Consider the following 22,096-nt stretch of genomic DNA (forward strand, 5'->3'; position numbering starts at 1 on the left):
AAAGAAAGAAAGAATTTTAGATCTGAAAAAAAGGAGGTGGATAAAGCGTCTTAGATGGTGGTAGGTCGCAGTTGGTAGTGTTTGAGGAAGATTTTTAATTAAATCGCCGGTAAGAGTGGCGGAGAGATCGCCAGCGTTTGGGATGTGTTAGAGTGTGTAAGAGTGGCGGAGAGATCGTCGGCGTCTGGGAGTGGGGAGTGAGGAAGTAATAATTTTTGATCTTAAAATATTTGAAAGTGGGACAATAATGAGTTATGTTTTTGTTGGGATGTGTTAGAGTGTGGAGAGATGTTGATGTTCCTTATGTTTAATCTAGGCCACATATCTAATCCAATGGTATTTTTTACTACCTCACCCATGAGGGACCTATTCGCTCCCTCGTCCTAGCCTCCACCGAAGGTTACACCTTGATTCCCTCTTTTCTCTTCTTATAACAATCATCCATGGCCCATATATACATATTTGATTCACCTGCGTTGATTCCTTAAAGCTGACGTCAACCCTATCCTTCACTTGTAAACTTGCATGCATGGACCTTCTCCACCATCCCTTGCACAACAATCTCCCTACACTGGTCTTCCTTGTGTCCAAACTTCCCACATATCTAAGCTGATATCACCAAATAGTAGATAGCTAAACAAACGTCATTGTTCATTTCATCTATGGACAGAATAAATTCTTCCGTCGCACTAAAAATAGCATGCATAGAGTAAGTACATTAAAAATAGCATGCATAGAGTAAGTAAACAGAATGGTAACTATAAGAACATGGATAGAAATGCAACTTGAATATACAGGCTTGGTGATTGTAGTTTTATGTCAAATGTGATAACTACTTCCAAATTGTACAAGAAAAGACAACATATGGTATGGATGGGAATGAGCAATTATGAAAGTTTTTGCTAAATCCTTTTATTTCTGATGGTATGGATGGATAAACGCTGCTTGTGGTTGTATAAGTATAAATCAAACAAACCATTTACTAAGAAAAAATAAAGAAGAAAAAATGACAAATACAAACATCTCTCTTAGTGTATGTTAAAATCATAATTCATATGCATCTGACCATAAAGGTTAGCTTAGCAGTATATGAATTGACCAAATCAAAAGAATACTAAAAATAGTAAATAAAGCATATCAATGTACCTGGCATCTTTGTTGTGTATGTATATGGCACCCTCCCAAAGTTTTATGGTAGAGTCTTTCCCGCAAGAGAGGGCAAACCAAGAAAAACTAACAGTTATACTGACATACCAAAAAAAGGGAAAAAGTATTTTTTATACACCTCTCATGTATACCCCCATGTACCAGGGTTATTTTAGTAATTTCTTATCACATCATCATCCCCTTTCATCTCTTCTTTCAATGTTTTTGCCACATTTCACAATTATGTGTGGGTGTCAAATGATGTATGCCACCTAAGGTGGTTTATGTGCTCCAAAAAAAGTATATAAATGGGTTTCACAATTATGTGTGGGTGTCAAATGATGTATGCCACCTAAGGTGGTTTATGTGCTCCAAAAAAAGTATATAAATGGGTCAAGATCATTTATCATAAATAAAAATATATAATGCAAAAGTGATAAAATGATGTCATCCTTATCATTAACGAAAAAATTTAGAGATTACAAAAAAAAAAAAAATTATATCAGTATATATCTAAAATTCAAAGACACAAATTGTGTGATAAAATTGTATATGCAACTTGGATGTATGTGTTGATTATTGATTTGCTTAATATGATTCATTATTTGAACCTCTCAATTCATCTTTGAATCTTATTTGATTTTCATTGTCTTAATCTTCTTATCATCAACACACACAAATTCAATTGTCATACTCTTATTAATCCATGATTTCGCAAAACCTTTTGAAAAACGAAAAACGCTATTCATTCCCCCCTCTACTGCACTTTCTAGCTCGTCATATAGACTAACAATAATTCTTACTCCTTAGGCAATGGTCAGAAGTGGTCCCATGAGTACGTATTAGCTGTATGACCCAGCTAGCGATTCAGGGAGCTGTATCTTTCCAAATATTCAGCGAAGCAATCCTAATCCACGTTGTAGCTTCCCATATCTTTAGAGTCATTCCCCAACCAGTATCATCAAACATCCATAACAAGCTTTACTATCTCAATATATTTATGCTAACCGGTGCCCCTGGGCACTGGTTAAGCATATCATAAAAGAAAATTATTACCATAAAAGGATACTGTTTTTGACTTTTTATAAATTAATTACACAATTCAATGCATTAAATGCTATATAATTTCCTTTTTAGTATCCTTAATCAGTGCCCCAGGGACACCGGTTAACATTTCCCTGTATTTATTCATGATAATGGCTTGGTTACACTTGTTCAACGTCCAATTTGGTTTTGATTACAGCAATTAAGGTTGCGTTTGGCCCAGCTTTTTGGCGACTTATAATCTCCTTAGAAGGAGAAGTAGGGCCAAACATAATTTAGACTAAGCTCCTGAACTAAAAAGTTGCTTTTTTACAAAGAAGAAATATAAGAAAAAAGTACTTTTAAAAGAAGGTGATGAGAGCTACTTTTACAAAACACGCTCAACTTATTTTTAGAGCTCTCCCCTTTGAATCCCATTGAGGACAAAATGTATGTTTTATTTTATTTTTTTTGACGTTGTTCCTCCAATTGCTAACGTCATATGCTCTCCAATTGCTTATGTATTTTTATTTTTATTTTTTTAGGGGGCAATTGCTTATGTATTATTTTTTGGTTATTTCTTTACAATATATTTTGGTTAATTGCTATACTGGTACTTATTTTTTAAATAAATATACTGGTACTTTTTTTATTGACAAATGATATACTGGTTCGTAAATATTATTTCTCTAACTATATCACACTTGATTATGTGCTCTTTCAAAGAAAAAATATAAATTAAATTTAAAGGTTCATATTTATATATTTAATCAAGAATTATTTATTCAGACCTCTAAATTTTATTAAATATAGAGTTTTAAAAGAATTTTTCTCTCACTATTAAATATTTAACTGTTAAATCATGACAAATTATTTTTATCCTATTAAATATTTAACTGTTAAATCATGGTAAGGTATTTTTATCCAAAACAAAAAAAAAAATCATCAAAAAAGTTATCATTTATTGAATATCATAAAAATTTATTTAATATGATAATGGATGAATTTTTATAAATCTTATTCATTTTTTAATGATTTATAATAAAATATGAGCTTGTTAAAATAAATTGATTTTATTTGAAAATATTATCAAACACTTTAACATAAAAAAAATTGTAATAGAAAACAATGTTTACCAAACAACTTTAACTTTATCTTTTAAGCTGTTATTTTTAACTTTAAGTTTAAAGTAGCTTATATGCCTAAAAAAAGCTGGGCCAAACGCAACCTAAGAATGAATAGTGATTTTGATTTCTCACAAAAGACATGGATTGTAAATTAGTCTCCAAAACATATGGTCATTTTTTATTCTTACAAAAAGGATCACGTTAGATTGTCTGTCAATTATTTTTACCGACCTTTTTTTTCTTTCCCGTTTTTAAACCATCACAGACTTATGTGACGTTCTAATTGTCATTTGATAGTACACGTGTATTTTATACGAAAACTAGGGGCATTTAGGTCCTATAACAATATTTTCGAGAAATTTGGTCCGAAATAAAGATTAAAAGAATCACACCTCAAAAATATTTGGTTACACCCAAATTTAATTAAAATTTAATAATACAGAAATTGCCTTTGTTTTCAATTTCATACATTTTTCAAAACTCTTTCGATCTCTCTCTCTCTATCTCACAAACATCCATAAATAAATGTGTGACCAATCTCAATAAAAGATTGAATCACAAGGTCTTTTATTAATATTCTATTGGTAAGTGAATTTTTATTTTTATTTTATTGATTGTTTTCTGTGTATGAAATTTATAAGTGAGTTGAGTTTTTTTTTTTTTTTTTTGAGGGATAAGTGAGTTGAGGTTAAGTAAAATTGAGTTGACATACATCATGAAAATTAAATTTTAGGGTACATATGTTAACTGAACTAATGTACCCATACATGAAAACAAGTTTGTGTATGTACCGATAAAATTCTTTTGTACGTAAACGTGAGTTACATAAACTCATATGTGAATTTGGATAACACTATAAAAGTTTGTGAGTAAATTATTTAAACAAATTGTCATCAGGGAGATTTTGTGGCACGTGAGCTAAAGCTTATGGATGGGCATATGAACTAAACTTTAAAAGAGATATATATATATATATATATATATATATATATTAGGGAACTTTAAAAGACATATAGATGTTGATCGAATGGAAAGCCTAATGATCAAATTACAAGGCTGAAGGCAATTCACCCAATCAAATGTTAACAACATACATGAAACCAATTGACAACAAAATTTTGGCACATTTTTTTAAATAATTGATATGTTCTACTGCTTCATTGTGTAAAAAGAACAATCTTGTGAAATGTGAAAGATGAACGATTTTGGAAGAGGAGGTAATGAATAAAAGGAGTTTTGAGGGATTTGGATTCTCTAAATTGAAAATAATTTCAAGTTTTTTACATTGTCAACATCGGCGGAGTCTAAAACTAGATTTTTTGTCCGGCTAAAATAACAATCTCAAACAATTTGCTCAATGAAATGTAATACAATGTATTTTTTCATCCAAAATAGTAGTTTTAGTAGTGTTATTTGAGCTAGTTTTATTAGCCTAAGTTCATTTGTAATCCTAAGAATTACTAACTGAAAAAAAATAAACCGCTAAACTCCTCTAACAATTCATTCTTATTAACATTCTTCATATGTAAAAAAAACAACAGAAAACATTTGGTGTGGCTAAGCTATGTAGATCCGCCCATGATTGTTATGTAGATCCGTCCATGATTGTCAATCTCTACCATTAAAATATAACGACCACTTTTCTTAAGCCATAACACAATATCATGCATCTGTACTTGACCTTGCAACAAAATATTCCTTTTTTACTTTTCTATGAAATTAAATTTCCTCCGATCAAACACAATAATCTGATCCTTCTATAATGTGGTTACTTTTATAACTTTCAAAACTCGAACATGATATAAAAGAAAGGACGCAAGATTTAATCGTGGGAATATATAAGTACATGAAACTTGTCTGAACCATACAACAAATAAGCAACTAACATAAAATGTTGTCTTTATTTTACCTTCTATTTTCAAACTGTCTTCACAAAAAAGAAAGAAGAAAAAAATTACGTAAAATGTTGACTTTTTAACCTGTCTTTATTTTATTTTACCACGCATAATTGGTTATTGCCTTCAACTCTTCTTTTTTGCCACATTTTGTTAGAGTTATTGGTTAACAACGCAATGCAAAATAGAAATACAGAAGAGAATATTTAGAATATCTTATTAGGCTACAATTACTCTAAGTTGGTCCAAACAGGGGCTGAAACAAACAGTTGTTACTTTATGCAGCAAATGCATTTACTGATTTTCCAGGGTAACATGGTACACATCAAACTGGGTGATAGAGATTTTCTGAATTACATTTTATTCATTGATCTCATTAATTAAGGACTATATATAAATTAACACACTCTAATGTGCTAGGGTCATATCCTCTAACACTTTTTAAACGCTCTAACTATAGTTAGCCACATATCATCTCCTCTTTCTAATTGCTTTACCCTTAACCGGTTGTACCAAGTTGCTAAAGTTAAAATATAAAAATAAAAACTGGACTATTTTTCTCCGTCTTTCTCCTTGACTTTCTTTTTGTTCATCCTCTTTAGAATAAGCAAATTGTGATACTTTGAATTCAAATCTGACATTATAACTAAATTTATGAGACTCAAAAGAAGATCCAGAGGATGCTGACCTCTGATGCACATCAACATGAGGTTCTGGAAACGGTGTGCGCTCTTGAGTACACACTTGACACATCAGAAAATTCATTGTGCCAACTACGAATGATTTAGCGCAAAAATTGATAATGAAATTTGTCTGCAAAATTGAACGATTTGATTACAGTGAAAATGCAGAAAGGAATTGAAAGGAACGGAAATTGAATTGAAATAATTGATTGTAAGTTCGTCCCTTCCTCGCCTTATTTGCATCAAACAGACAACACCATCTCTCTTCCTCTCCTAACCAACTCAACCCAAGAGTCTCACTCTCATGTTTTAATTCAAAGACGGAGAAAAACAAAAAGAGCGCCACTTTTTCATTTTTTAACTTTAGCAACTTGGTACAACCCGGCTAAGGGTATAGCAATTAAAAAGATGAGATGATGTGGCTAATTATCATTGTAGTGTGTTAGAGGGTGTGACCCTAGCATTTCTCATAAATTAAACCTCCTTCCAGAATCGAATCGATCTATCAGTTCCACATGAAATAAAAGCAGACTCTACAGGGGAGTGTTCAAGCCAGCGCGGTGCACCAACATGATTAGAAGGCCATTTTGCTACTATTTCTGTTGTCATCGCATCCCAGATAATGACCTGCGAAGTACACCAGTTTCCTCATACAAAATCCATTTTATAATGCTAACATGACCAAACAGTAGTAGACAGCTGAACAAACCTTGTTGTTCAGTTCATCTATCGAGAGAATAAATTCTTCTGTTGCATTGAAAATAGCCTGCATAGAGATACACAGAATAGTAACTATAAGAACATGGATGGAAATGTTATCTGAATATAGGCTAGGTGATTGTAGTTCTCTGGAAAAAGTGATAACTAGTTCCAAATTGTATCCGAAAAGACAACTTATGCATAATGTGTGGGTATGAGCAGTCATGAAAGTTTTTGCTTAAGCTTTTTATTTCCAATGATATTGACAAACAATAATTGCTTGTTGTGATTGTATAAAGTAATCGAGAGAAAAAAATTATAAAACTGATGGTAGGTCAAATTAACTAAGAAAAAATGACAAGCACAAACATATCTCTCATTGCATGTTTAAATTCTATGCATCTGGATATCACTACTCACTAAGACAAAAAGGTTGGCTTATCAGTATATGACTTGACCAAATTATTTACAAGTATATTGGTGTACCTGACATCTCAGTTGTGTGTGTATGGCACCGAGATATTGTTTGACTAATCTGCCTGAGCCAACCTCCCAAAGCTTTATGGTAGAATCCTTCCCACAGGAGAGGACAAACCTAGAAAACCAACAGTTATATTGATACATCAATCTAAGCTTATCCGGAAAGTTCAAAGTGTAATAAGTTGGTCAACCAGCATTGGCAGCAATGTCCATTACATCAAAAAAGAAGCATTTAACTAGTAAGGAATCAAATAAATTTTCTCTTTTTTTTTTTTATGGGGGAGAGGAAGGGTTGGTGATTTTGCTAAGCTAAATTCAAAAGCTGCATTGATCAAATAAAACACAAGATCTAAATGTGTACTTGTAGTAATTAGTAAACACGATGTTCATGGAAAATTGTTAAAGGCTCTGGCGCGCGACTAATCCAACTCACTACAATAGGGTGGGTTGCCAAGAAAAAATCCACCTCTTTCGCAGGTTAATCAGACCGGGCTTTCTTAACCCATGGATTGATTCAGGTTAGATCTCGACTGCGTCGGGTTAACCTGTTTTTTTTAGGAAATATTTCCATAAAAAATAAAAACAGCCTTGCAAACCCTACTTTCAATCCTTGGACTCTTAACATAAATTAAAACACTCCCTCCCAATCTTGTCTTCATATGGCCATCCCTTGTAGCATCACCAGCAACCGTCAACTTGCCGGCCAATGGGATACCCTCTCCACGTCACCAGCCATCTGCCATCGTTGGCCATCAACCCTCTCTCTGTTTGGTGCCCTCACCAAAAAAGTATCAAACTGGTATGCCCATGACTGCACCACCATAGCCGTAATTCCAGCTAAGAGCTTCCACAAACAGAACAATCTACCCTAACTCCACCAATCACATGATGCCGTTGCTTCACTTGGTTTCCACAAACAACCTTTATCTTCACTTCTACTTCAGAAAATGGACCACAAAGAACTATGCAATCGCCTGTCAAAATCTATTTTCTATTTCGAGGAGATGAATTGAGCATTCGGTATTTCTTTCGGAGAGGGAGTGGAATTGTACGGTGGGATTGAGATCATCCAAGCATATGAAAACATTGTTTGATGATTTAATACATATGGAAATAGAGAGATTTAATCAACATAGAATTAAGGGGAAATTGCACTCACCTCCCTTGAGGTTTCTTTAAAATACACTCACACCCCCTCTTGTTTTTAAATAGACATTTACCTCCCTTATTTATGTTTGCAATTGACATTGAGACCCCTCCCACTTTAACACTGTTTTGTCTCCGTTAAAACCAAAAGTTCATATTATCATTGTTTCTTCTTCTTCTTTTTTGATTGAAACTCCCATTGTTTTATTCAATGATACAGTATATGGGGAGTGAATATTTTAAACTTGTTTCTTCTTCTATAACCGTCGTTGCAACTTTTCATTTTCCATTTATGTTTTTATTTTTTTCTAAAGTTTAAATTAACCCATATCTTCAATCCAAACAGAAAGAAATCCCCAACTCACCGTAAGAAAACAAATTGAATTACCCTTGCATCTGAAATTTAATGAGATTTGGTATGAATTGTATGGTGGTAAGGAGATAGTATGCAAGATTAAAGAAATTTGAACCTGCCTATTAATAAAGTCAAAGCATCTATAGCAAATTTCCTCTAAAACAATTTTTTCTTCTAATTGAGGTATCGTGTTTTCACTGATTCATTTATGAATGTACCAATTTAAAATACAATCTTCTTTCATCTTCTCATGTTATGATTCTTTGAGATGGAGAAATATAATGGATTATGTTCAAGTGTAGAGAGAGAGATAAAGAAGCAATTGAAACAGAGAAAATGGGTTTGAATTATAGAGGTATTGAAGATGGAAAATTTGTAAACGGCGATTAACAGAGTAAAGTAGGAGGGGAGGTGAATGTTTTTTTCAAACTAGAGGGGGTGTGAGTGTCTTTTAATAAAACCTTAGGGGAGGTAAATGCAATTTGCTCTAGAATTAATAGACTTCAACAACTAGGAGCATATGATTATTCTTAGTATAGATGAAAAAACATTTTGTCTATACCTTTTTCTATTTTTTGTTTGACTACATTTGTTTTTGGAAATTTAGTGTGCCAACCCAGCAACTGGGAGTGAGTCGTGCCAGATTGCATTTATTCTGGCTCACTAAAAAATTGAGTCACTTCTAAGCCAAACCAGGTGAGACGGGTTTCCTCACGTTCATACCTCTACTTTAAAGTCATTCTTTCTTTCTGTTATGGTTTAAAAGACATCAGCAGTTCAATACCCCAACATTATGTTGAAAATTCAAGCGAGTTATGTTTATCCAAAAAAAAGTGAGTGATGTTCGTACAGTGACTTGGAATGTGAACTCTTTGTACTCTATATTGATAAATTTTGCTTATAAAAAAGTGAGTGATGAAAGTTACTTGGTTAATTAATAATGGGTAAAAAGATTTTGGGTCAAGTTGAGATGCTAAGTCCACTGTTGTGGTCTGTCATTTAAGCCCATAGACAGAGATCTCCTCTCTTTTGGGCTCTTCCTCATCACCTAACACATTTTTCTTTGATAATATGTCAAAAAATATATGCCTGAAGACAATATTTGTTCCAAAATAATATTCTCATGGTCATAAATATCCACTGTCTAACATAACTCATGATGCAGCTGGTAGTGGCACAAATAATATTCTCATGGTCATTTACTGTGTCAATATTAGTTCCAAAATGTATCGTACCTTTGATCGCTTGTAAAAATTGCACTAGTAGCCTCTGCTGTTCCATGTGCTGCAGTTATTGAGCGCACACAATTGGCAGTGATGCCATCCCACAACCGAATCGCACCATCTTTCGATGCTGTAACATACATGGAACCTGAACAAGAATATCTAACCTACAAATCAGACAAGGAAATGATTGGCATCATGCAAGCACCGATAAAAGTAAAATAGAGGTGACTGATAATTTGGGAACGGGAGAGAATTGACATGCCTGGTTTATGGCTCCATTAGGGTTAGCATCTGGGATATTTGCTGACAGATAGCACTGAAAGGTATTTATATCATACAAATGTGGAATTGCATGATCGGTGCCTGTTGGAAATTGATATTTTATCATCTTTGATGTTTTGAGTAAATCAACAAGGAAAGCAAAGATGCTGAGTAGAAGGTAATCAAGAAATAATGACGGGCTCTCCACCTTTATATTCATATTATTAATATCAATTAGTCACCTAATGGCACTGCATATCACAATGCCTATAAAGAGAAAATCATTCATATTGTCAACTTATTGCCTAAACTCAGAAATAAGAGTGAATTCGCCGAAATATAAACCTGAAAGTATTGACTGAGCTATTGTCTATTATGCTCAAAGAAAGTGTTGACACAAACCAGAAGTAGTTCACTGGAATATATGACTTCCTAAGTTCGGTTTCATACAGATAATACTAAATGGTGGACATGACATCAGACAATGAATATAGCTCCACAACTATATTGGAACAGGATGATTGTAATTTGAAAATTTGCATATTATTAAGAAACACAATAACACATAAATGTAGACTGACTCAATTTTTGTAAAAAAAGAAAGACATTATTAGCATACTATTATGCAGAAAGATGGGATGAAAATAAATACCTGCTAACAGAAAGTCTCCTGAGGGGTGAAAAGATACAGAGCGAACATTGTGCGTGTCCTGCAAGACAAATTCCACACAAATAAAAGATTATGCTTAAGTCTTATTATTGCTCACTCATTGCTAGTATATAAGTGTAGCATAGCACTACCTGGATAACCCTGTATGACCTCTTGGCGTTGGTTTTTGAAATATCAAAAAACCTAAATGATATTAGACAAGCATGTCAAATTCTAAGAGCATTTCCAAATATAAAGCACAGAAACAAGAAAAAAGAATAAAGATGAGATGTGCATATTACAGAACAAAATTGAAAAGTTATACTCCAAGTGATCATACTTTATTGTCTGATCTTTGGCTCCAGAAACCAGGATAGTACCTTGCGGATTAAAATCCAGATCATTTACTGGCTGCAGTTTTGTTATATAAAAGAAAAGTCAGATATATGAGGAAAGTTTCTCAGCATCATTTTATAAGCTTTACATTTCACTACAGCATAGAAGTTGGCACATTGATAAAGCAAATGTAATACAGGTAAAAAAAAACTCCACTACAGCATAGACACATAAAATTTTTCATTCATGGAAAAAAAAAATTAATCTCTGAATCACAAGATGTATATAAATATTTTTAAACGTATTTATTTTCTAGTTTCATGTGTACAATTATATTTTTTATTGTTATTATATTGTTTGTGTATTATTACTAGTTACTACTACTATTCTTTACTAGATTTTTTTAAAAAAAAGCAAGTACGCAAAGGCCCAATGTCTTATAAGCTGTTCATTCAAAACAAAATGCTCTATAAGCTGTTTTTATGTACATTGGGCCTTAAGGGCCCAGACTTTGTCTCCAACCTTGACCTAGACCTAATCTAAAGGGAGAGTTGACTGCCGCCTTGCACAAACCAGTAGCAAGGAATGAAAGAGGAGATTTTGTGCAGCAGGTATGATGGGATGGGGAGGACGGCGTCGCAGGTTAAGTGTTTCTTTTTTGCAAATCAAAGTTTGAAGGTGGGAGCACGAATTAAGGAAACCAGGTTTCTTATGAGCCTACAATCCGGCTCTAGATCATAACTATACTGCTGACCAGCATAAACCGATGCTCCGTTTTTCAGTTTTTTCAACTAAAAGTCTCCCTACCCAATAACCACAAAATGGACAATACTGTCGGATTTTAAATAAATACTTGATCATATTAACATTTTCGAACTCAAACAAATTATTTATTTGGAAACTCGATATTAAACTGCTATCATGAACCTAAGTCATCGACTCATCGTCAATAATCAGCGAAGAGGACAATTATTAGTTATAATCACAGAAATATCAAAATATGCATAAAAGAAACAGTTTCACATAATAAATTCAACAGAACTTGGAAAAGTGCAAGTATACTTGTATATGGTCATAATATGTTTTTACTACAGACCGCACAGGACCATCCTTTGCATCTGGGAGCAACATCTGCTTGATCTTTGAAACCTGCCAAATAAATTGAAGCATAAGTTTGAAAGTTGTGTAAAAAAAGAGCAATACATTTAGTTAAAATAATAATCAGCACCTCAAATAGTTTTATTGATGTATCTGCACTTCCAGTGGCAACAAATCTTCCATCAGGACTAAACCTAGCACATCTGGCAACATTCTAGAAATTAAGCCAATCAGTCCAAAAATCAATTAGTAAAAAAAACATCTGCTCAATGGTAGGGGATGTTGTATCTTGTATGGCATTTTGAAATTATAATGCAGGATATCATGAAGCTATGAATGCATATTGCTTACCTTGTGTTCTGAAAGATGCCGTGTCTCATGCTTTGGGAAACTTTTTGAGGAACCTTTTATATCTGGCAAAGAGCTGTTACACCAAAACACAATTTTCAATTAAAGGAAATGTAGTTAGCCTTGGTTAAACTCTTGCATAGCTGAAAATAGACAAGTCTTGGCTGGTTTTTCCTTACATGTTTTAATAATGATAAAAACAAAAAAAAAAAAATACTGAGCTAAACTAAAAGTCATAATTCTCCACAATAGCTATGGAGCAAAATGTTATTGAATGCCAAAAAAATCTGTAACAATAATGAAACACCATAACTGACAATGATAGTAGCAACAAGTAACAACATAATATCAAGCATCTCTCTGAACAATAAATTAAACATTGTTCCATTGACTTCAAATGCAAAAGAAAAGCAGCCAAAACAGGAGAACGAGTGTAAAAAAATTGCCTGAAATCAATGGTTGTTGCACCGAGACGAGGCAAGGGCAATGATGCACCCAGATCTTGAAAAGGAGAAGATGAAGTCCCTCTTGGCAAGTCATCCTTTTCCGCTGCAAGACCCTGTAATCTCTTTAGAACAAAATCCTTCCTCATGGTCGCATTAAAGGGAAAGTTTAGATTACACAAAAGAAAGGAGTAAACTCCAAACTTCATTTTTTATAAATTTCACCACAAGACTCATTAGTCTTCAGGAATGCAAAAACCACACTTTAATCCCGAAGAACCCCAAATATAAGCCGTTACTAGTCTTTCTTAGGGGTATAGTTACGATGCCCAAGATACATGGACAACACGGATACGAGAAAAATTGTAAATTCATGATATGATACGATACAACATGGATGGATACATTAACAAATTCCTATAGAAAAACTTGTATAGATGCAAAATACTAATAAGTATTGATCAAAAAAGTATTTAACCCATAAATGAAATGTGAATGTGAATTTAGGTGGCAATACCTTAGCAAGCAATTGAAGAAGCTTGTTGGGTGGAGCTTGTACATTGAATGGTGTCATTGTTGCTGAAGCAACAACAGTGGCAGCCTGAAATGAAAAAACAAGAATTGAGTTCAAATATAGAATTGAATTGAGGAATAATAATAATAAGTAATAACTAACCTGAGTGAGATTGTTGTGACGAAGATGAGCGACGATAAGAGAATTGAGATGTCTATACAGTTTCCCATCTTCAATTGTCTGCTCCGACCTACTACTACTGTTTTCCATTTTTGTTTCCTTTTGTCTCCGTCACTACACTAGTTTTAGTTTTAGAGTATCAGGGACCAAATTTGTCCTTAAAATTGTACCACATGTTTGTCCTTAGAATACATCTTTTAAGGTGAATAATTGAGATGTTTGATGTTCGAACCCGACCCTGCATATAATAATGTAATATCGGTTCATATTTTAATCCATAACAAAATCCTTCCTTGTAAGATTGTTAACGGATAACATAAATTTTTATTAAAAAATAAATAAATAAAATAGGCGATTCTAAAAAAATCCAATATTTTCCCTAAAAAAAAATCCAATATTCGAATATTATATTTTTTTCTAATGAGTAATATGTATATTATATTAAAATAATTGTAGTTATGCTATCTCTTTCACTAAAATAATAATTAAAATAAAAAACACGGAATTAAAATAGATTTCTTCAAAAAGTAAAAATAGTAAAAATCGATTGTATTTTAAATATTATTAATAAATTGTCTAAAAATATTTTTAATAGATATATTATTTTAATAAATTTATAAAATATTATTATATGAATTAGAATTAAATAAATTGGAGAAATGATATCTCTCTGTTGAAATAAGAATTAAGTTTTCATATATAACAAAAAAAAAAATCATATTCTTTTTTGAATTTATGAGATTACCACATGAACATGCGGTGCATTATTCACTTCAAGTGTTGATGTTCCTTACTTCTCCTTCTCAAACGATGAAGTGTACTTGCAAAAAGGCATTCTTATGTCACAGATAAATTGTGTGTAGCATGTGGCAAATGAATGATTAAGTGAGGTGGTCATATTCAGGGGAAAACCCCTCTTTTATAAAGTGGTTTTGAAGCGATATGCTCCTGGTTTTTGATATGTTCACGTTGAAGTTTGTAATAGATTGACGCAATTTGTTATATGAAACTGAATTTGAGATTGAATGCGGCGTTTATCTTATTTGAATGTGGTCCATGATGTTAGGAACAATGAAGCGCGTCAGTACTACTAGAGTCCTGATATAAAGTTGAGGTAGTTTTTTGGGATGACTTCGGAGACAAATATTATTAAGAAATTTGATTTGATATTTTTTTTAAAAATGCTAGTGTCACACTCTCTATCACACCCCTCTAACACCCTCCAATAATAATCATCGACGTCATCTATTTTTTTTATCCATTTAGCTGTTGGCTGGTTGCACAAGTTGAGACAAAAAAAAAAGAACATTTTGAATATTTCATATTTCAGGTCCTACTATCTGCTTTTGGGAATTTTTGCAACGTAAAAACAACTAATATCTCAAATTATGTGGAGCATCAAACACAGTCACCGTAAGCAGATTATTGTCTACAAATAATCAACAATTGCAAAACAACACTGTCAAAATTGGGCGTGGATTGACAAGATTTTGCTTTTATAATAATATTCATCCAACATATAACCTAGATTTTCTATGTCCCTCTATTATGACCACAAATATGGGATTTATTCTAAAATATTTAAATCGTTGAATTCCTAACTATAATCCTTTCATATATAACTTTGCAATTGTTTTACCTCTTATCAGATATGTAATATTGTTCAATTTCATTCATTTTTATTTTATACAATATATCAATATTTTTATCAAACTTTTTACTAATTAATTAACATTACTAATCTAATTTCTTAAATTAATTAGTCCTTGCGTGGTGCAGCCGTGCTATAGCACAGCTATCTCGACTAGTTTAAGTAGGCTAAAAATTCCAACTTACTTGTACTACGAATGGAACTGGAACCTGAGAGATTGTCTCTTGAGGTAGGGGTGTCTCGATCACAGGTGGGGTGCTGTGTAGGCTGGGGGTTGCTGTTAGCCCCTGCTGTTTGGGCCTGCGGGGTCTGTTGTGGCCAGTTGTGCTATTTGTGGTGGGGTGCTTTTAGTGGTCTGGTTCTCCTTTTCCAATTTTTTTTCCGTGGCGATTGATGTTATGTCTATAGGCGGCATCACTGTATGTTTTCTTATTTAGTGCAGTCAGATGCGTCTTGCACAGGTTAGCCTCAATAACAATAGCCGATTAAAAAAAATTGAGACATTTGAAAAGTTGAGAACAATGCCAATAGGAAATGGAAGATGCGACCCAAACAACACGGGAGTACATCTCAAAATCACATTGGCTAAGACTATCTTTTATATTTTTGTATATTTTTTTTTTATATATCTCAAGTCCAAAAAATGAATAAATCTACTTCTTTTTGTGAACGAGATTTTCAACATTGTGCACAACAAGTTTCATCTTGAGCCAAAATTGTGCTGGTTTTTTTTTACTAGATGCTTACCAAATCCTTTGCAATTTATCATTTTAGTGAGTATATATAATTCAACTGTATGTAGTGAGGTAGACGATAAATGTGGCTATGATTTGGGAAACAAAAATCAATAGCTTAACAGTTAACATATCTTTTTTACGAACAAGAGTGCACGTGAAATGAATAAGAAAGAAATGGAAGAACAAAAACCAGAAAACATAGCTTACGTAAAAGAGAGAATATGGAGAGACGTTATTTGATAAAAATTCAATAAAAAAAACATACAATTTTAAACTACACGACCCATCACTTTAAATTGTTTTTGAAAAGAAAAAGTAGGGGTTTTTGTTTCAAAGCTAGTGAAAAGGGGAACAATGTTAAAACACTCATTCACAAAAACAAAAAAATAAAATAAAATAATTTATAGCAATCCCTCTGTATGTATATCAACTAATCTCATAAATTTAATCCATAAACTATAAAAATATATTAAATAATCCCTAAATTATTATTAATAATCTATCAAATTAGTCTTCATTTCATTTAAAAATAAAAGAAAGTAAGAAACTAGTCTACATTTATTTGCTCAGCTCTTTCAAAAAAAAAAAAAAAAGTTTAGAAACTACTCCCTCCATTTCAATTAATGGTGTATGTGGTCTATAATATGAACCACATACATCATTAAGTGAAAAACTTAAAATGACAATTTTGCTTATAATTAGAAACGGAGGAGGGAGTACATAGTATATTTTTGTAGTTTAAGAGCTACTCCAGAGCTAAATCGGTGAAAAAGTAACAATTAATGTAGGGATTAAATTGATAATTTATTTGCTATAGACATGAACTAAGCATGAAATCAAGCATGTACGCACCTTAATCTCCGCTAAATAATAGGTTGTCATTTTCATCATTAAATTCTACTATTAAATTAAATGAAATGAAATATAAAAATGGTGCTATTCAGTTGTGGGATGGTTTCACTACCAACTGTGTGCGCTCAATATCTGCAGTACATGGATCAGCAGAGGCTACCTACCGGTGCAATTTTTACACAAGATTAAAGGTATAATACATGTTGGAGCAAACATTTGATAAAGTGGCTAACATGTACATTGATGCAGTAAAAGAGCATGAGTGCACATACACATGAATGCACATGCTAAACCTATGACACTTGCAGACCAATGCTCCCAAAATCAATCACCCTTTGAGAAATGACTCTGCCATACACTCTTGCTGAGATAAAATGTCCAATTAAGCGAGATACTGGGCGGGCGCCGACACACAAAAATACCAAAACCAAGTTTTAATACCGCAGGAGTCAGGCATCATGTCAGCCAAATTCTTGAACTTTTTCTGGTTCGGTGCAATAAAAGTGAGGAGTTGAGTGAGTCGCAAGACATCAATTGTAAAGTGAGTCATGTATTTTATTGTAAGAGCTATATGATTTTTGTTACTGGTTTATATGGTATATGATGTCAGTGTCACCCCATTTTTTGAATGATCATATAGGAGGAAATGATGCTTCACTGTCTTAAATGTCATTAGGTTCTCTTGGGTGGTTAATGTCCTTAAAAACTATTTCCTCTGGCCTAAACTGTACGAAGAAATTAAGAGAACATTAATCAATAAATAAACATGTAAACACATCATAAGCAGTACTGGTAGGATGCCACAAGTACAACCAAGTTGCATTTGGCCTGCAGTACTGTTTATGAAAAGAGAAGCAAGTCCAACGAATCATAAAAATTGAACTCAAGATTTTGCCATATTTTTAGCTGATCTATAATTTACAATCTATATCAACACAATGCCGTAAAACGAATCATCTACCTCTGCTGATTGTAAGCAGATTAGTCCTTTCAAATCCTCAAAGTGAAAAAGGCAAAAACTAACGTTTGTTTTAAATGGTATCGAAATTTCGTTGTCAGCTGTAAATCTTCGAGTGATTAGCGACTGCTAATTTTTCTTAGCTACCATAATATCATCTGTTATGCAGTTGTGATTGAAAACCATTGAGCAGTATTTTCTGTAAACCAACAACTTTTAACTCATTTAGCTCCTGGAAGAGGTAGAGGAAAATACTATGATGCACATTGTTACTATTTATGCACGCACCCTTATACAATCTTTTACGAAAACAGTCTTGAAAACATTATTTCACTACTAACTCTTTTGTTATAACACTATTGTAATTATTCTGATATCTTTTGATCTACGTAATGCAAATTGATAGATCCAAGGTGTTAGTCAAGGTGCGAAACAAATTTTTTCAATTCTGAAATGATAGAAACCAACACAAGGAATCCTCACATACGTAAGATTCACAGGAGAAAAGTTTATTACACAGGATAGATCTAATATGATACATAAGATTTCTATAAGATTGTTCATTTAGGCGTCCAACGCAAAAGAGAACAAGATTTCTTCAGTGGTGAATACAGGAGCTTGATCAATCATCATGGGTGGTCAAGTTGAAGGTATGAATGCTTGAGTGCTTGATCAGCTGAAATCCTGCTATTTGGGCACAGGCAAAGCATTTTCTGTCCAATGCAAAACACTGGCCATTAATAAACATTCAGTAGATCAATGAAAGACTTAACTAACTATATTTTCAACATGCATGATTAAAAAAAAACTATTTGTAAAATATTTTGTGATGTTAGTGCATGATAAATAAATTATTAAGTTGTACAAGCAAATTATTACTCAAAGATATGAGCCAGTTAACTTACTGAAAGAAGATCAAGACCATCTGCTTCGAGCCTAGGGAATTCTGCTGCTAGGTCCTACAAAATCCAATATAGTTTATTGTCTGGCCTAAATTTATAAAAGGAAATGGAACAAAAAATTGATCAAAAGTAGAACATGAATACCTTTGGCATGATTGGATGGTCGAGTGCTTCAATAAAGTTGCATATAGAAGACACACCAGGCCAGGTTTCTTCTGTTGGCGTGCCAAGCAAAAATGTCCAATTGATTTAATTATTTTGTGTCATATAAGTGCAGAGAAATCAAACAAATAGTATAGTTATGGTGTTTTGATGAAATTACCAAAATATTTCAGCCAATATCTGCGGTTCATCTTTACCAATGAACAGAGGTTGGAGCCTAAGCATCTCAACAAATATGCATCCCATAAACCAGATATCAACTGCAGTTGAGTAATTGGTAGAACCCATCAAAAGTTCAGGTGCTTTATAGCACGGATTACCCATCTGAAAGTTGAAAATAAACTACAGCATTTAGCTAAAATTCAAAGCTAATTAAGATATTGGGATATGTTTCTAGTTTTATTTCAAAGAAGGAAAAACAAAAAAGATTTAAAGTGTCATACATTAATAGAGTAGGGTGAAAGAGGAGGTTCAATCGTTTTCGCCGCACCAAAGTCGTCAGATAATTTCACTTCATTGACAAGTAATTCTTCAACTGAAGCCAGAACATTATTAGGTTTCAGATCTCTGTGTAGAATTTTGTGAGTATGGCAGTAAGCCAATCCGGAGAGAGCTTGACCCAGAAAAATCTGCAAGGACAAGAGGAAAATGGATTATAGCTACGTACCTTGCTTGCATCTAATATACCCTATTTAATATATATTAATTATCAAATTTCAATCAAAAGTGAAAAACAAAATGGAAATCAGATATCTAGTTGTTTGATAAGTTTTTCTTCCTTTTCTTGCACTATAAGATTTCAGCATCTTATTCTAATAGTACTAGCACGATAAATTATGAAACCATCATGTTGAAAACAAAGATATATGCAAGTTTTTCTATAGCACTACACTACACAGAATTGTTAACAAAACTTGACTTACTTTTTCCCGATCTTGAATGTTGATTAACATCTCATCACCGCGCGAGGTATTTTCTAATACTACTGTTAAGATACTCAAAAATAAGAAATACATCATCCTCAGTTTCCATCACTGTCTGCAATCTGTATAGATAACAGCAAATACATACATATACATCACGTTAATAGGGCATTTTGTAATTCTAACTAAGAGATGAAAGAATGAAGGAAAAAGATTGACCTAACAATATTGGGATGGTTCAACTACATTTTGAGCATAGAGATACGATTCAAAATGCTGCTTGGAACTCCATTCAATATCTGGTTTTCTTGAATGGGAAGAATCTTGATGGCTACAACCTGATTCGTAGAAAGCTTTCTGCACTTCAAAATATGGCCCAACCTTTGTCCTTCATCTGGTATGTGTTCAAAATCTTTGAAAATAAGTAAAAGAAATACAAGAACAGAGAATGAATCTATGTGATTAAAAGAAAAATCAAGATCTTGCTTCAACAAAAAAGGAAACTAAATAAAAATTGAAACTCTACAGTTTCTGGTTCTGATGCTGAGTAATGAAATTTGGAAGATGTGTAAATACTTACATTCCTTGTTCTTCCTCTGTTTCCATTGAGAGAGAGAGAGAGAGAGAGAGAGAGAGAGAGAGAGAGAGAGAGAGAGAGAGATTGTTTGTTTAATGAGTGGTAGTTAGTTAGTTGATGTGTTTTGCATGCTAATGATAATGTAAAACGATATTTCCCGCCAAAAACCGTTATTATATTGAATATGAGACAAATGTTCGTCGTGGGGTCACAACTAGGATGATCCTGAACATACCCATATTGTATCAAGGAAAATCATACCAATCTCAGATGAAAATGGAAACAAAGTAGACCGCAATGACAGAAAGAAGAAACACCTCGGCGGCCATTTGAAACAACCTCAATCGATGAGGAGATGACGCACCATCTAAACTAGTGAAAATGAGATGGATTTTCATAACACGTGCCGATTGTTATACATTCAATAGTCAAAACACCTTTATAATAAAATTGCTTTAGACATCTAATTTTTGTTCAAAAAACACTTCAAACTTTCGAAAATATCTTCATAATAATTAACTTTCGTTCGTTTTTAAACAATAGTTAACTATCATTTGAATTAACCATGTTTAAAAACAATAATTAATTATCAGTCAAATCAACCATATCTGCTTTTGTCACATGATGAGGACTATAATTCATTTAGTTAACTATCGTTTGAACTCAATAATAGTTAACTATCGTTTGACTCAACCATGTTTAAAAACAATAATTAATTATGGGTCTTGCTAACCGGTGCCCTAAAGGTATTGGTTAAGGGATTCAGAAATATAAGTTTTGTCTTGGAATTGTAAGATGTTACATTTGACCAAGTAATGATTATACTACTTTTTATTAAAAACATACTTGTTTTAGTTGCTTAATCAGTGCCCTTGGGACACTAGTTATCATTCCCCATTAATTATTAGTCAAATCAGCCATGTTTAAAAACAATACTCCATCCATTTTAAAATGAGTGTCGCTTTAGCCAATTGCACACGGATTAAAGAATGAAATGAAATAATAATTAGACATAACACTTTTACTAAATTACCCTTACTTTATAAGAAAAAGACAAACTTAAAGTTGCATTGAAAATTGTGTGAGAGAAAAGTTGGAGAGGGTTAAGTTGGAAGAAAAAAATAAAGTTGTATTGGAAATGTAAAGTGACATTCATTTTGAAACAATTTTTTTTTTGCTAAAGCGACACTAATTTTGAAACGGAGGGAGTAGTTAATTTCAGTCAAATCAACCATACTAGAGGAAAGACGAGCACTCATGTGTTTGTCTTTTTACTTCTTTTTTTATTGCGCTAACACGTGTATATTATCAATGATATATATATATATATATATATATATATATATATATATATATATATATATATATATATATATATATATATATTGATGAGTCAATAATTAGTCTAATTTAAAGCATTATTTAGTTTAGTTTTATAAAGATTTGATTTTATTTTATTGCATATTTATTTCCTTTTTGAATATTTTACTTTAAATTGTTTTTTATTATATTTTAGGAACGAATATATGTTGAAAGGTGTCTTGGAGCAAAAGAAAGAGGACTGGAGCAAATACAGTGCGAAAATACGAAGATACGAAACAAAAATATGTTCCCACCAAGTCAGAAGCTTGGCACGGCCAGTGCCAACATGTGGCACGGCCGTGCCACCTCCAGAGGCCACTTTTGCTGCTTTTTCTTCAAGCCCAAGTTACCCTGTTGCAGCTT

At 32.8% G+C, this 22,096-nt stretch overlaps 2 protein-coding genes across 3 annotated transcripts; both read right to left on the reverse strand.

Moving 5' to 3' along the window:
• Positions 1-5,448: 5,448 nt before the first annotated feature.
• LOC146948631 (Transducin/WD40 repeat-like superfamily protein) lies at positions 5,449-13,769 on the reverse strand. 2 transcript variants are annotated; one of them, XM_085744835.1, is made up of 14 exons: positions 13,592-13,769; positions 13,433-13,516; positions 12,919-13,031; positions 12,476-12,548; positions 12,255-12,338; positions 12,089-12,175; positions 11,031-11,101; positions 10,843-10,894; positions 10,694-10,751; positions 10,043-10,143; positions 9,790-9,944; positions 7,060-7,168; positions 6,584-6,640; positions 5,449-6,501 (listed from the first exon to the last, which is right to left on the reverse strand). In XM_085744835.1, exons 1-14 carry the CDS (start codon positions 13,697-13,699, stop codon positions 6,349-6,351), a joined length of 1,305 nt encoding a protein of 434 aa, XP_085600961.1. In that variant the 5' UTR covers positions 13,700-13,769; the 3' UTR covers positions 5,449-6,348. The 2 variants fall into 2 exon arrangements, with proteins under 2 accessions (XP_085600961.1, XP_085600960.1); XM_085744834.1 differs by having other exon boundaries at positions 12,919-13,040.
• A 4,469-nt stretch (positions 13,770-18,238) lies between these two features.
• Positions 18,239-19,195, reverse strand: LOC146948632 (cell division control protein 2 homolog). Its single transcript, XM_085741458.1, has 4 exons — positions 19,032-19,195; positions 18,854-18,944; positions 18,713-18,766; positions 18,239-18,520 (listed from the first exon to the last, which is right to left on the reverse strand). Exons 1-4 carry the CDS (start codon positions 19,193-19,195, stop codon positions 18,437-18,439), a joined length of 393 nt encoding a protein of 130 aa, XP_085597584.1. The 3' UTR covers positions 18,239-18,436.
• Positions 19,196-22,096: the final 2,901 nt, after the last annotated feature.

The sequence above is a fragment of the Medicago sativa genome, chromosome 2 (genome assembly GCF_051527215.1).
Source record: "Medicago sativa cultivar Bolivia chromosome 2, Bolivia_mono, whole genome shotgun sequence".
Lineage (NCBI taxonomy): Eukaryota > Viridiplantae > Streptophyta > Magnoliopsida > Fabales > Fabaceae > Medicago > Medicago sativa.